This window comes from Triticum urartu, chromosome 2 (assembly GCF_003073215.2).
Source record: "Triticum urartu cultivar G1812 chromosome 2, Tu2.1, whole genome shotgun sequence".
In the NCBI taxonomy this organism is placed as follows: domain Eukaryota; kingdom Viridiplantae; phylum Streptophyta; class Magnoliopsida; order Poales; family Poaceae; genus Triticum; species Triticum urartu.
Genome location: NC_053023.1, coordinates 92163037 through 92178251, shown reverse-complemented (window position 1 = coordinate 92178251; position 15215 = coordinate 92163037). Strand labels below are relative to the sequence as shown.

Below are 15215 nucleotides of genomic sequence, written 5' to 3'. Positions count from 1 at the left end.
ACATGTTGATTTTTCTAATACAGGTTGAACAATTCTCGTATGAACCCTGAATAGTTTTTAGGAATGCGCTAAAAAAATCAAGTACATGTTGAACATTTTTGAAATGCACACTGAATAATTTGTATACATGTTAAACATTTTATAGATACACAATGAACATTTTCCAAATACACGTTGAGCATTTTTTTGAATGCATATTAAACACTTGTCAAATGCACATTGAACATTTTTTAAATACGCGGTAAATATTTTTTTAACACACATTGAATATTTTTTATAAATGGCATGAATATTTTTTTAAACGTGTGAAACTTCTTTAAGTGTTACGATTTCCGTGAAAGCTATGAAGCATTTTTCCACAATCACACGAACAAATTTGTACATTGTACAAATATATATATTTAATATGTCACAAATACAATTTTGTAACGCATGAATATATTTTAAATGTGATGATTTCTATGAATGTTATGAACATTTTAAAAAGACTAGATAATTGCCACTGCCTTACGACGAGGGCATAAATATTCCCACTTAACGGAACGAGGCGGAGCGCGCGGATGCCGCTGCCATTGATGCCCTCCTACAGGTGGAACCGGACGTCTTGGACTTGAACCGGGCGGCAGAGGCTCAACTCGATGTGGAGCGCGCGGATGCCGCTCTCATCGAATCACTACGTCGTTGTGATACACACCCTCTACGGGCCAACGTTGTTGAGCCCGGCCACCGCCGTGATGCTACTATCTGCTGAAGCAAGGCCGGGGAAGCACTTGGAGGAGCCCCGATAGGTCTGCAGGGTCGTCGGGCTCGCGGACCACCACCCCTCTATACTCCGCCAGCAGTGATGGCTCCGACTCCGACTTGGGCTTGAGTAGGGGGCCGCCAGAGCCTGTCCCAGGCTCGGGCTTGGGCACGAGTAGGGGCGCGCGCAAGCTCGTCCTGGGCTCGGGCTTTGGGACTAGCAGGGGCGTCGTGGGAGCTCGACCTCGGTCCGGCTTTGGGATGCTCAGGCCGGCGTCGCGGACTGTAGAGCTCGTCCCCGGCGTCCCTGGCTCCGGCTTAGGAACGCTGAGGCCCCTCCTGCTGCTGGCACCATCGCCGCCTCCTGCAGATGTGGGTGTGGCCCGCGGTGTGGATCGAGCCGTGGTCCGCGGCGGCGAAACCCGGTCACCATCGTCCAGACCGAGCTGCTCGCGGCACACGGCCATGAAATCAGGGAAGGATTGTGACCGGGTTGGCGTCGGACTGTAGAGCCCGTCCCAGAAGGCGTACCTCTCATCGATGTTGTTCTGTGACGCTGGGTAGCAGCCGTCGTAGTGCTGGATGCGGGCGGCGTTCTCCTCCATCAGGATCTCCGACCACCGCTGGTTGTTAGGCGCGTAGCGCTGCTTGGACCGCTCCTTCGGCGGCAGGCTTTGGCAAAATTCACGTAGTGCGCGCAGAATGGTCGGCGTGCCGACGCTGGGGACATGCTCCACCGTAAGGCCCTCTATGCACAAGTGCTATCCGACCGGCAGGTGCGTGTCCGGCGGCACCATGATGCCGCGGCAGCCGAGGAGCGACGTCTCGTCGACCTGGAGGGTGCGCTGCATGCCGAGAATGAAGAGCGTGTGTCGTCGTTCCAGGCCGCTACTTCCCACCCCACCATCGTGCCTGGCAATTTTTTGCGGCTACGAAAGGGGAGACATCTAGGGTTCAGTGGACGTGGCTAGGGTTTGGTGGAGGCACACGACGAAGAAGGCTGTGGGGCAGCGATGGGAGGGGAGGGGATTGTGACAGGAGTGGGTGAACACCGTTGTGCCGTGTGGCTATAAAGTGCATTAATAGGCGTGTTGCGGGCACGCCGGTGACGCTGCTCCTCGCATGGGAAACCGCATGGTGCGTACTCGCCGGTGTGAAACTGCCGACGTGACCACGATGTGACTACTCATGCATGCGAGCAAGCACACGGTCAATTGTAGAGCGCCACCTGGCACGATGTGTCAACCCACACGTCAGTAATAGCGCCGGCTAGCAGTCAACTCCCTTTGACCAACGACAAACCCCCGTTTGGGCATTGGTGAGGATGGGTGGTGCGGTGGACGGGAAAAGTGAGAAAAAGAGTTTGCTTGGGCAAAACCGAGCAGGACTAAGCAATGAGGGGCACAGAAACAGAAATTCCTTGTGCTTATGTGCTTCTCACAAAAGCGAAATTATACTTCCTAAAAAGGGAAAACACTGCCTATGCTATTGCGAGAAGCAAAACTATGCTTTTCGAAAAGGCAAAAACTTAGTTGTGCTTCTAAAATTAAATGAAAAAGCATGACTGTGTTGGGGCCCCGCATCAATAATTATCGAGCTGAATTGGGGCTGCCAAATGCTCATCGAACGGTCCTAAGGTCGTTTGGATCTAAAACTAATATCCGAACGTTCGGAAATTAGAAATTTCGTTTTTTTGAAATGGTTCACTATTCTTGATCTTTCTTCAGGCATTTCTCTTTCGCTGATGAATCGTGCATTTGTCTTGACCTCTTGGCATCATGCACCGTGGGCTGCAAAAAATCTCTGCCCACGGTGAAGCAAAATTATCAACCTTTCCTGGATTTGTACTTCCTGGCGCAGCTCCCGAACGCTATTAGATTGAGGCAACCAAGTCCGGCCATCATCCAGAAGAAGCGATCCAGGTGACCCTCATTCAGGTCGTCGGGGATCCACCCCGGCGCGCCGCCAGTCGCCGTCGCCCACTGCACGGTCGTCAGTAGGAACGAGCTAAGGTAGCCGCCGGCCGCTATTGCAAGGAGCCCGAGCGCCGTGCACACGGTCTTCATCGCGGCCGGCGCCTGGCCGTAGAAGAAGTCGAGCTGCCCGATGGTGGTGAGCACCTCGCCCACGCCCATCAGCGCGTACTGCGGCGCCTGCCATAGCACGCTCGTCGAGTTTGGCGCAGCACGGAGGCGCGCCGTCTCTAGAAGCGCTGCAGAGGCCATCGCGAGCACGGGCATGGCGAGTCCGGCACCGATCCTCTGCAGCTCCGAGATGCCTTTCTCCCTCCCGGTGAGCCTCCTGGCAGCCGGAACGAAAGCCCGGTCGTAGAGCGGGACCAGGAGGATGATGGTGAGTATATCGAAGGTGGACATGGATGCCGGCGGGACGCGCACGGAGCCGACGGTGGCGTCCATCGCCATGCCTTGCTCGACGAATGTCGACGTGACCTGCGCCGACACGGCATAGAAGAACACGACGGACGCCCAGAGCGGCAGCATCCTCACGAGAATCTTGAACTCCTCGACCTGCGTGACGACGCAGAGTCTCCACGGGCTGGTCCGCGCTGGCGCGGCTGCCGCCTCCACCTCCTTGTCCGAAGCCACGAGAATGGCGGCCTTGTCGAAGAATCTGATCAAGCAAGCAGCATATCAGTCATTCAGTCTAGTGGTAACCAAGCACGCGACGCGAGGTAAACTCAGAGGATTGTAGTAACTGACTGGAGATCGGTGGTGTGGTCGATCCTCGGAACTCCGGCGAGGCCGTCCTCCAGCATGCCGTAGAGCAGAGAGCTATCGGCCGGAAGCTCGATGCCGCACTTTCTCACGGCAGCGACGACGACCTGGCACACTCGGATGAGCGGGCTGCCGCGGGTACGCTGAAATCTATACGTCCGCAACGCCGCAACCAGGCAAGACAGGCCGGCGGCCAGGACGACCGCTGGGATGGTGAGGCCCAGTGCCCAGCCGCAGTGATCCTGCACCCACACGATGGCCGTGCTGGATATGAGCGACGCGCAGTTCATGTTGAATATGTACCAGTTGAAGAAGGAGCCCTTGGTGGCGCGCTCCGACGGATCGCCGTCGTCGAACTGGTCGGCGCCGAAGGACATGAGGCACGGCCGGAGGCCGCCCAAGCCAATGGCGATCATGTAGAGGCCGAGAAACAAGACGAATTCCTGAGACGGCACAATGTTGGACGACACGATGTTCTTGACGAGCAGCGGCAGGTACGCTGAGAGAGCTGTCATCAGCATCCCCTGCAAGCGAAAACAGAGAGCTGTCAAAGTCTAATAATCTTGCAGAATTCAATTCAAGTCAGGATCAGGCAAAAACTTACTGCGACGCCGATGAAGCAGGAGACGACCATGGTGCGGTACCTTCCGCAGTAGGAGTCTGCGACGACGGCGCCGCCGAGAGGCATGAGGAAGCAGGTGGCCTGCCAGGTGGACACGTTCCTCGCCGCCGCGACGTTGCTCTGGCCCAGGACGCCGGTGAGGTACGTGATGAGGTTGAAGGAGATGCCGTGGAAGGCCAGGCAGTAGCAGAACTCGGTGCCTGCGTGGCACACCATCGATCAAACTAAATTAACCATCACGCAGAGACACCATCGATCCAAGATTAAAACTGAACTAATCATCATCACACAAAGAATTTTATTACTAGTACCGAGAACAGGTGAATAAAGAAGAAATAAATTACCAAGAATTGAGCGGCACGCGCGCCATCCACCCGTGCGATTCTTGAGCGCCGGGTTCCCGTCGAAATCAAGGGACCCGTCGGTGGTGTACGCCTCCGCCGCCTGCAACGGCGATCCCCACCAAAGTTAACAGCGAGACATCATCCATCTCAGGGGTTGAAATAATACACAGGCGAAAGGGAGAAAGAAAATGAAGGAGGCAAGGCTAGGGGGACCAGACCTCGGCGGGAAGGCCGGCAAGCAGGGCCACCGTGTGCTCGCCGGTGGAGGCCATGGCGGGAGCTTGGGAGCGTACACCTGTCATTTGTAAGATGCTGCAATTGGGCCGTGCAGGCAGCCTCGTCCTCTAAGCTGGCCCCATGTTGTTGGCATAGAGAAAATTTCCGCAGACTATAATTAAAACAGCAAGAGCATCTCCAATGGGACAAGGGGAAGCGTTTGTGTAGACTCTTAGGCCTCTTTTGGTTCATAGGATAGGATTATCATAGGAATAGGAATCTTGTAGGAAATGGGATGACGTGTATCTCAAATCCTATAAATAGGAATAGGAAACAAGATGTCATTTGGTTGACACCAAAGGAATTTTTCCCATTGAGTCTAGGCTCTTTTTTATTTTCCTATGAAATGTGGAGGATACGAACCAATCCTATATACGAATAGGAATCCATTCCTATGAACCAAAAGGCTCTAAAGGAAAAAATCTTATAAGAATCCTATCCTCTAAAATTCCTATGAAATTCCTCTAAACCAAAGGAGGCCTAGGAAAGATTAAATATCACAAAACTGCTCCTGGACTCGGTCCAGGGCCAGGGCAAGAGGGTGCTGTGGACCAGCATAGGCGCGATGCTATGGTCCCTGTGGCTGACATGCAACGAACTTACCATTGAAGGACAGCTCCCGACGCATCCGGCTAATATTATCTATAAATGCTCTTTCCTCTTGCAGCAATGGAGTCCGTTGGTGAAGCCGAAGGACGCTGATCTCATGAAGCATGCCCAAGTCTGTATTCACCAGGTTTACGTTGCGGCTAGGGAGCCGGTGGTGCCAGCCTGAGGGTGGGCACTTGTTTTTGTTTTGGCGAGTCAGCGTACTCAAGGCCATGGACTTCGGCCTTGTAATAATTCGCGCAGTCAGGCTCTGAACCTTAAGCTTCCTGTTTCTCGCGTAGCTCTGGCTTTTGTCTCGAACTTGTAATGTCCGTGGTTAGCTACTCTGCCTGTTCCGATGTGGGCTTTATTAATTTAAGGCCGGACGCTCCCAGCGTCTACGTTCTAAAAAGAATCACAAAACTAGAAAATATCTAAGCGGCCTAGCTTTTAGCACCAGACAAATAACTTCAACAGCTCCTGTAAAAAAAATTCCGTAAAAGTTGGAAGTTGGCAGACATCAACTTTTCCCAGTTTGTGTAAACTTCTTTCCATAAAATCTGTTTTTATTTCTAATTTTGTTAAATAAACCTAGCTAATGGTGTAAAACCCGCATGTCATTGGCACGAGAGAGAGAGAGAGAGTGTGTGTGTGTTTGCGTGTGTGTGTGTGTGACAGTGAACTGCATGGTGCGGTGGAGGGTGGTGGCGCGGCGGTGCACCGGCGTGGAAGCGTCAGGAGAGCATCGAGGCGGTGGCCCGTGCATGCGGGCAACGTGACAGCGATACAGGGTGGCCATGCGAGGGCGACAGTGGTGGTATCGCAGCTGTCCTACCGCGGTGACCGGCACGGGGTGGCACAGTATGGGAGGCACGACGGTGGCCCCAGGCCTTGTTGGGGCGGCGACGACAGAGGGACGACGTAACAAAGCGGGCAGCGGAGGGGCGGCGGCCAAGTGGCGGTAGTGGCGGTTGATAGACTCTTAGATCTTCCCGAAAAAAAAGATAGACTCTTGGAACACTAGGCTAGATTAGATCCAGTAAACCAACCTTCTCCTAGTGTTGATGAACTCGGGCCGGTGCCGGCCATGGTGAAGTAGCGGCCGGTGATGGCAGAGAGATAGCGACGGTGGTGTGCTTCCCGTGAGCACCGCGCTAACCCTAGATCGATAAGGAGTGTTGGTGGGGTTTATGATAGCGATTAACCTCGTAACTCGTGCCCCGGCCCTCATCTCCGTTTATATAGCGCGGGTCACAGGGGTCCACCAACCATGGTTTGGTTGAGCGCCCCCAATCAGGGCGCGATGCAAGGGCCCATTCGACCTGTTGGGCTCGAACGGGAGAGAGATCAACCTAACAGCGGTATCGCAGCCGTCCTACCACGGCAGACGGCACGGGTAGCGCAGTATGGGAGGCATGACGGCGGCCCAGGCCTTGCTGGGGCGGCGGCGACAGAGGGACGACGCGACAAAGCGGGCAGCGGAGGGGCGGCGGCAAAGTGGCGGCATGACAAGATGACGTCAGGCGACATGCCGGAGTGACGACGCACGGCGCTCATCATGAACTTGTCATCTTCTACCCGTCAAATTATATGGGAAGGGCTAATCTTTCCTTAAACTTAACGGACGGATGAGGTGATTATACAGGATTCCGTAATGTTTTTCTGGATCAACGGAACTGGTGGAGGCCTTTTTTTTCGCTCAAACTTTTCTTGAATGATAAGTAGTAGGAGTAGTTCTTTTAGGGATACGGGGTCTATTGTAGTTGTTCACGACATACGCTAATTAAACAGCCAAGCTGCCTCGTGCGGGGAAGAAAACGATATGTGAATGTGGGCTCTGCAACCGCCAAGGCACCAACGGAAAGTATTAGAGCAACACCAACACCATTCATCAAAACGGACATCATTAAATATCCACAAACACGTCACGGCGTCCGACCATATCCATCAAATATCCGTCATTTGGACAACGGAGAGAGAAAGAGAAGAGCATACAAAATAGGTTTGTGGTGGGGCTTCTGCAGTAGCGAACAAGCATCGCTCGGGTACTACTGCCGCGGGGCGAGTCAGGCGGCTGGTGCGGAGTGAGTCGTGCAGAGACGCCACATGGATTGAACCCGCGCTTACGAGACTACGAGAGCACACCACTGCATTCCCACCACCGGGCTAGGAGCTCACTTCAAAAAAAAAAACCACCGGGCTAGGAGCCCATCCACAAAACACAAAATTAATAAGTAAGAACAAAATGAAAAAGGAAATAAAAAAGGAAGAACAATAAAACCAAAGATGAAACCGGACAATCAAAAATAATAAATAAATAAACGGAAAGTCAAGACATACAAAAAATGAAAAATGAAAAAATAAAAAAGAAGAGAAAGATGAAGCAAAGAAAGACAACTTCTTTCAAAAAAAAAAGAGAAGCCACCGTGGCCCCAACCACTACATGCAAACTCGCTTGTGCAAGGGAAATAAAAAGGTAGAACAAATCCTATATATTCTATATTTAAGAAGTTGATCCTCAGCTGTTTATCTCAACATGCACACATGCCACATCATCATACATCCCATCTCACCAACTCCACTATCTTTATTTCTCTTAACATGCATGCATGAAAATGTTACCTATAATAACTCCCTCAACATGCACACATCCCAATTTATTAACCCCGCTAATTTTATTTCTCTCAACATACATGAGAAATACTATTCAATAAAGATTTCATCACTATACAAGAATCAAATATAGCAAATCAGATGTATTTTTAATCTTTTGTCTCATATTCAAATTCATGGCAACCAAATATCCTCAAAATGATATATCGTAACCAATTTTCGCATGTCTTCGCATGTCTTCACCACAACACGAAAGATATCATCTAGTTGTACAAAACACGACTCAGAAACACGGTAGAAACTCGGGCTAGAGGAGCAAAAAGTACAAAGCCCATAAGCAAGAAAAGGCCTCGTCTCAACCCGCCCCTCCTACCAGCGCAGAGGCAAAGAAAAACTCATGTTCGAGCCAGCCTACCCATGCACACAAATATTCACACTTCTATATCCTACAGTCCAAGACATCGGCTGAGACTTTGCTAAATCTTAGTTAACTGAAATTTAGCAAAACCCACAAGGAAAACTATACGGGCCGTCGCACATGCCGTTAACACACGAGAAACAAAAACATGCTCGAGCCTTCATGTGCGCTTGCGTGAATCATAAAGGAACTTCAGTCTAACGGTGAAACATGCAACCAAGTCTCAGTCGATTCTATATTTATGGGATCTTACGTCGAGATCCATGCAAATTTTTCATTTTAGTTTTACGTCAAGATCAGTCGATGTTATGTTACCTGATTTAGACTTGATTAAGTCCCGAGACCTAGCCACACCCATTTAGTAAAACCGTTCTTTTAGCCCCACCAAGACAAGTGCCGCTCAAGCCCAACCTGGATGTGAAGCAACTTATTGCGATCGGAGGATGGTATCTTTGGTGGATTCGGCGTGAGACCACTCATAACGGATCTCCCCCACCCCCTTGCAAATGGCCAATGTCAATTCTTGCTATAGCTAATAATTTTCAGCAAGCAAATGCAAAGAATATGGCACCAGCGCAAGATAGATGGAAGAAGCCGGAGTTCAGGTTTGTAAAACTAAATGTTGATGCAACATTTTATATGGCAGAAGGAGTCACTAGTAGAAAAAGGGTCAAATGTGAAGCACATTAGTGCCGGTTTGAATTTGAGCCGGCACTAATGTGTGCATTAATGCCGGTTCCAACGGCTAGCCGACCGCTTTCATTAGTACCGGTTCGTGGCGAACCTTTAGCACTGGTTCGTGCCACGAACCGGTACTAAAGTGAGTGGTGGCAGGATGTTGTCAGTCCGGGGCCCCTCCAGCACCTTTAGTACCGGGTCATATCACGAACCGGTACTAAAGGTCGTCCTACATAGACCCTTCGTCCACCCGAGCTCGCTCTGTTCTTCCCCTTTCCCCTTTCCTCTTTGTTCTTTTCCCTCTTCCTCTCAAGCTCATCACACATTTTGCCCAAAATTTGTCAAGATTTGAAGGCCCCCATCCATTCACATGATCACAAAGGTTAGCAACTTTGTCCTTTCATCTCTCATTGCTAGATTAGCTCGTGCAATGCTTTGTATAGTGATTGATTTTTGAGTTTAGTAATTTGGGAGGAATTATATATATGTGCTAGTATTTGATTTATATGCAATTTGAGGTCAAAAATAACACTTAGTTTGCATATGTAGGTGTGGTTTACTTAGTACCTTCTAAATCTCCATCGTAACCACCGTCGATCGCTCGCAACGTCCCGTCGCTGGCACCACCTTATGGTGAGCCTCTTGTTCATGAAGTTCTATATAAAAAATTGATGTTTGCGTGATTTGGATATATAGTTACTCATATAATTATCTTACCCATACGTTGTTTGTTATACATAGTGCCATGGTTTTGATATCCGTCCCCGTCGGCCCTCGTCCGGGTTATGATTCGGATGTGGTATATTCTCTTTTAAAACTATTCATTGCATTTCGTGTTTATGACAAATTATGCCCATCAAGTTGATATAGATATTTGTATGTAGGAGGTAGTTGAACCGGAAATTCCAACCGACCCTATTGTCGAGAGGTTAAATTTAGTTGAAAGAGAAAACGAGGATTTGAAGGAAAAATTGAAAAGAATTGAGGGGGAGAAGATGGAATTGGAGTTGCATGTTGCCGATGTCGTCGATGATCACAAGATTAAGATGGAGAAAATGCGCTTGAAGATTAGAAAGATTAGAAAATATGCCATTCATAGTGAGGCTTGGTATCATTATGCTGTTGGATCAATTGTTACCTTAGTTGCGATCTTGATCGCATTTGTTGTTGCATTTAAATTCTTTAGCTAGAGAGTTATTTGTTTGTTGCATTTAAGTGTTGTATGATATTTATGTATGAACTTTATGTATTGTATTAATTTGGTGTTTTCGGTGCTATGTATTGAAGATGAGCCGGCAATGGATGTACGATGACCGATGCTCTCCCGACTTCATTAATGGTGTGCGTACTTTTCTGCTTGCGGCTGAGGCAAACAAGCGGGCGGATGGTTTTATGTCTTCATGTGCTGGCTGTAAGAATGGTCACAATTACTCTATGTCAAGAACCATTCACGTCCACCTGTTTGAGTCCGGTTTCATGCCCCACTATAATGTTTGGACCAAGCATGGAGAAAGAGGGGTTATGATGGAAGACAATGAAGAAGAAGAGGACGACGACAACTATCCTGGCCATGGGTTCCCTGAATATGATGATACAACAATGAGGGAAGAAGCTGAGCCGGTAATGCGGGAAGAAGCTGAGCTGGCAATACGGGAAGAAGCTGAAGAAGAGGCATCGGATGAGCCCGTTGATGATCTAGGTCGGGCCATTGCCGATGCAAAGAGAAACTGCGCAAGTGATTTGGAGAAGAAGTTGCAGCGCATGTTAGAGGATCACAAAAAATTGTTGTACCCGAATTGCGTAGGTGACAAGAAAAAGCTGGGCACCACACTGGAATTGCTACAATGGAAGACAGAGAATGGTGTATCTGACAAGAGATTTGGAAAGTTGCTGGTAATGATAAAGAATATGCTTCCAAAGGACAACGAATTGCCCGAGAGTACGTACGAAGCAAAGAAGGCTGTCTGCCCTCTAGGGTTAGAGGTGCAGAAGATACATGCATGCCCTAATGATTGCATCCTCTACCGCGGTGAGTATGAGGATTTGAACGCTTGCCCAGTATGCGGTGCATTGCGCTATAAGATCAGCCGCGATGACCCTGGTGATGTCGAGGGCGAGCGCCCCAGGAAGAAGATTCCTGCCAAGGTGATGTGGTATGCTCCTATAATACCACGGTTGAAACGTTTGTTCCAAAACAAAGAGCATGCCAAGGCGATGTGATGGCACAGAGAAGACCGTAAGAAACACGGAAAGTTGAGAGTACCCGCTGACGGGTCGCAGTGGAGAAAAATTGAAAGAAAATACGGGAAGGAGTTTGCAGATGACGCAAGGAACGTATGGTTTGGTCTAAGCGCAGATGGCATTAATCCTTTTGGGGAGCAGAGCAGCAACCATATCACCTGGCCTGTGAGTCTATGTTTGTATAACCTTCCTCCTTGGTTGTGCATGAAGCAGAAGTTCATTATGATGCCAGTGCTCATCCAAGGCCCTAAGCAACCCGGCAACGACATTGATGTGTACCTAAGGCCATTAGTTGAAGAACTCTTACAACTGTGGAATGGAACAGGTGTACGTGCGTGGGATGAGCACATGGGGGAAGAATTTGACCTAAAGGCATTGTTGTTCGTGACCATCAATGATTGGCCTGCTCTCAGTAACCTTTCAGGACAGACAAACAAGGGATACCGCGCATGCACGCACTGTTTGGACGATACCGATAGTATATATTTGGCTAATTGTAAGAAGAATGTGTACCTGGGACATCGTCGATTTCTTCCGAGCAGGCATCCCGTAAGAAAGAAAGGCAAGCATTTCAAAGGCGAGGCGGATCACCGGACGAAGCCTCGCCACCGTACTAGTGCTGATGTACATGATATGGTCAAGGATTTGAAGGTGGTCTTTGGAAAGGGTCCTGGTGGACAACCTGTTCCGAATGACGTTGACGGATGCGCACCCATATGGAAGAAAAAATCTATATTTTGGGACCTGCCCTACTGGAAAGACCTAGAGGCCCGCTCCGCAATCGACGTGATGCACGTGACGAAGAATCTTTGTGTGACCCTGCTTGGCTTCTTGGGCGTGTATGGGAAGACAAAAGATACACCTGAGGCACGGGAGGACTAGCAACGTATGCACGGAAAAGACGGCATACATCAAGGTCATGCAAGCTACGCTCTTACCAAAGAAGAGAAGGAAATCTTCTTTGAATGCTTGCTCAGTATTAAGGTACCGTCTGGCTTCTCGTCGAATATAAAGGGAATAATAAACATGGCAGAGAAAAAAATTCCAGAACCTAAAGTCTCATGACTGCCACGTGATTATGACGCAACTGCTTCCGGTTGCATTGAGGGGGCTTCTACCGAAAAATGTTCGATTAGCCATTGTGAAGCTATGTGCATTCCTCAATGCAATCTCTCAGAAGGTAATCGATCCAGAAATCATACCAAGGTTAGAGAATGATTTGGTGCAATGTCTTGTCAGTTTCGAGTTGGTGTTCCCACCATCCTTCTTCAACATCATGACGCACGTCTTAGTTCATCTATGTGAAGGGATTAACGTTTTGGGTCATGTATTTCTACACAATATGTTCCCCTTTGAGAGGTTCATGGGAGTCTTAAAGAAATATGTTCATAACCGTGCTAGGCCAGAAGGAAGCATCTCCAAGGGCCATAAAAATGAGGAGGTCATTGAGTTTTGTATTGACTTTATTCCTGACCTTAAGCCGATTGGTGTTCCTGAATCGCGGCATAAGGGCAGACTGGATGGAAAAGGCACGCTAGGAGGGGAACAAATAATATGTATGGATGAACATTCTCTCACTGAAGCACACTACACAGTTCTACAGAATTCCGCCTTGGTGGCTCCATATATGGATGAACACAAGAATTTGCTACGCTCCAAACACCCAGAGCGGTCTGATGACTGGATTACACGTGAACAAACCAGGAGTTTCGCCAGCTGGTTGCAGACACGTACCATGCATGACGCCTCTATTGAAGATGACCTGTACTTGCTGTCCCAGTTACCATCTTCGAATATAATGACTTTCAAAGGGTACGAGATAAATGGTAATACATTTTACACGATCGCCCAAGATAAGAAGAGCACCAACCAAAACAATGGTGTCTTCTTTGATGCAGAAACCAAGACGGGAAAGGAAACATATTATGGTTATATACAGGACATATGGGAACTTGACTATCGACGTGGTTTGAAGGTCCCTTTGTTTCGGTGCAAATGGGTCAATATGACACGAGGCGGGGTAACGGAAGACCCGCAGTACGGAATGACAACAGTGGATCTCAACAATCTTGCGTATGCATACGAATCATTTGTCCTAGCCAATGATGTGGCACAGGTTTTCTATGTGAAGGACATGTCTACCAAGCCGAGAAAAAGAAAAGATAAGGAAGTGAATGCATCGTACGATGAGCCAAAGCGGCACATAGTTCTTTCTGGGAAGAGAAACATCGTGGGAGTGGATGACAAGACAGACATGTCAGGAGATTATGAAAAGTTTGATGAAATTGCTCTATTCATAGTGAATATTGACCCGAGCATCCAGTTAAATGATGAAGATTTTCCATGGCTACGGCGCAAAGGGACACACGCGAAGAAAAAGTTTCACACCCAAAGATCTGGGATGTGATCGGCTTCGCTATCATCAATTTCTTCTGTGTTTCACACCCAGGAGGGAATCTCTGTAATAGTTAGGGTAGCTAGTTATGTGTTTTGGCATTTGAAACGCGAAGAAATTTTATGTGCAAGCAAATTCTTTCATGCATTTACTGATTTTTTTCAGCTAAATGACCCTGAAATTGAAAAGCATTTCAAATGAACTCAGAAAAGGTTGAAAGTTGGCATGGTATCATAATTTCACCCACATAGCATGTGCAAAAAAGTAGATAGGGTTACCGCAAAAACTAGATGCACTTCGTGTACAAAATGGACAATCTCTTTCGAAGTATCAAGGTTTCGGACAAAAACTCATCCGTTACAAAGGCATTTCATTTTTTAAATAACCTAAGCATTACCAAATTGAATATAATGATAAAACACACTAATATTAAACATAAGAAAAAAGAATCACTGAAAAATCTATTTTCAAAGTTAAGTTATTCACAAACTAGTGATTCACACAAATTTCAAATAATTCAAAATTTAAACTATTCAAATTTGTAAACTACCGGTACTAACAGAAAGTTTGTAATTTTTTGTACCTAAGGCAAAAATATTCACAAAGAAACTCTAAATACAGCAAAAAACAACTCAAAAATAAATAAAGCAAAAAAAGAAAAAAAAAGCCCACCTACTGGGCCACAGCGGCCTGCATACGACTAGAAACCCAAATTCTAGTTGGGCCAGGATGCAGGCCCGCTAGCCCAGTAGGACCAACAGGGCATCGCAGCAGAGGTAGGCCCAGAAGGCTTGCTTAAGAGAGGAGCTCGAGAGAGCAGCGACGGCGGGGCTTATAAGCAGATGCGAGTGCCCCTCGGCTAGCGAGGTGGGACTAAACTTCTGCGCCCCTCGCCTGGCAGTGCACACCCTTTAGTACCGGGTCGTGGCTCCAACCGATACTAAAGGGGGGGCCTTTAGTACCGGTTGGTGCCACGACCCGGTACTAAAGGGGGTGCGGTTCCCGCCGCTTCGCCTGGCCAAAACAGACCTTTAGTACCGATTGGTGGCTCCTACCAATACTAAAGGTGGGTTCTATATAAGAAAACACTTCAAAAACTTGTCAGTTTCTCGTCTTCTTTCTCCTCTGCCCCGTCGCCGCCGCCCCCATCGCCGTCCCTGTCCCCGTCCCCGTCGCTGCGCCGCGCCCCGTCGCCACGCCCGCCCCGTCCTCCCGTCGTCCCCTCCCGGCCCGTCCCCGTCCCCGTCGTCGCTGCCCCGTCCCCGTCGCCGTCTCCGTCTCCGTCCCTGTCGCCGTCTCCGTCCCCGTCGTCGCTGCCCCGTCCCCGTCGCCGTCTCCGTCCCCGTCCCCGTCGCCGCCCCCGTCGTCGCGCATCGCCGGTGAGCTCCTGCCCCGGCCGCCAACTACACACACACACATTGTTATAGAATTGTTAGCAATCTTTCTATTTTTCAGTTATAGAATTATTAGAAATGTTAGTTTTAGTTATAGAAATGTTAGTTATATAGAAATGTTAGTTATATAGAAATATTAGAAATGTTAGTTCTATTTTTTAGTTATAGAA

General features: G+C 48.7%; 1 protein-coding gene across 1 annotated transcript; it reads right to left on the bottom strand.

The window, feature by feature from the left end:
- Positions 1–2529: 2529 nt before the first annotated feature.
- Positions 2530–4890, bottom strand: LOC125541163 (protein NRT1/ PTR FAMILY 8.3-like). Its single transcript, XM_048704628.1, has 5 exons — positions 4661–4890; positions 4443–4542; positions 4081–4298; positions 3462–4000; positions 2530–3372 (listed from the first exon to the last, which is right to left on the bottom strand). Exons 1-5 carry the CDS (start codon positions 4742–4744, stop codon positions 2568–2570), a joined length of 1746 nt encoding a protein of 581 aa, XP_048560585.1. The 5' UTR covers positions 4745–4890; the 3' UTR covers positions 2530–2567.
- Positions 4891–15215: the final 10325 nt, after the last annotated feature.

Bases quoted from the DNA above. Each gene is read 5' to 3' on its own strand.
- LOC125541163 (XM_048704628.1), bottom strand. From the start codon at position 4,744: ATGACAGGTGTACGCTCCCAAGCTCCCGCCATGGCCTCCACCGGCGAG. The intron at 4,001-4,080 runs GTAAGTTTTTGC...TTTCGCTTGCAG, and splicing joins CCTGCTTCATCGGCGTCGCA to GGGATGCTGATGACAGCTCT. The intron at 3,373-3,461 runs GTCAGTTACTAC...TTGCTTGATCAG, and splicing joins GACCACACCACCGATCTCCA to ATTCTTCGACAAGGCCGCCA.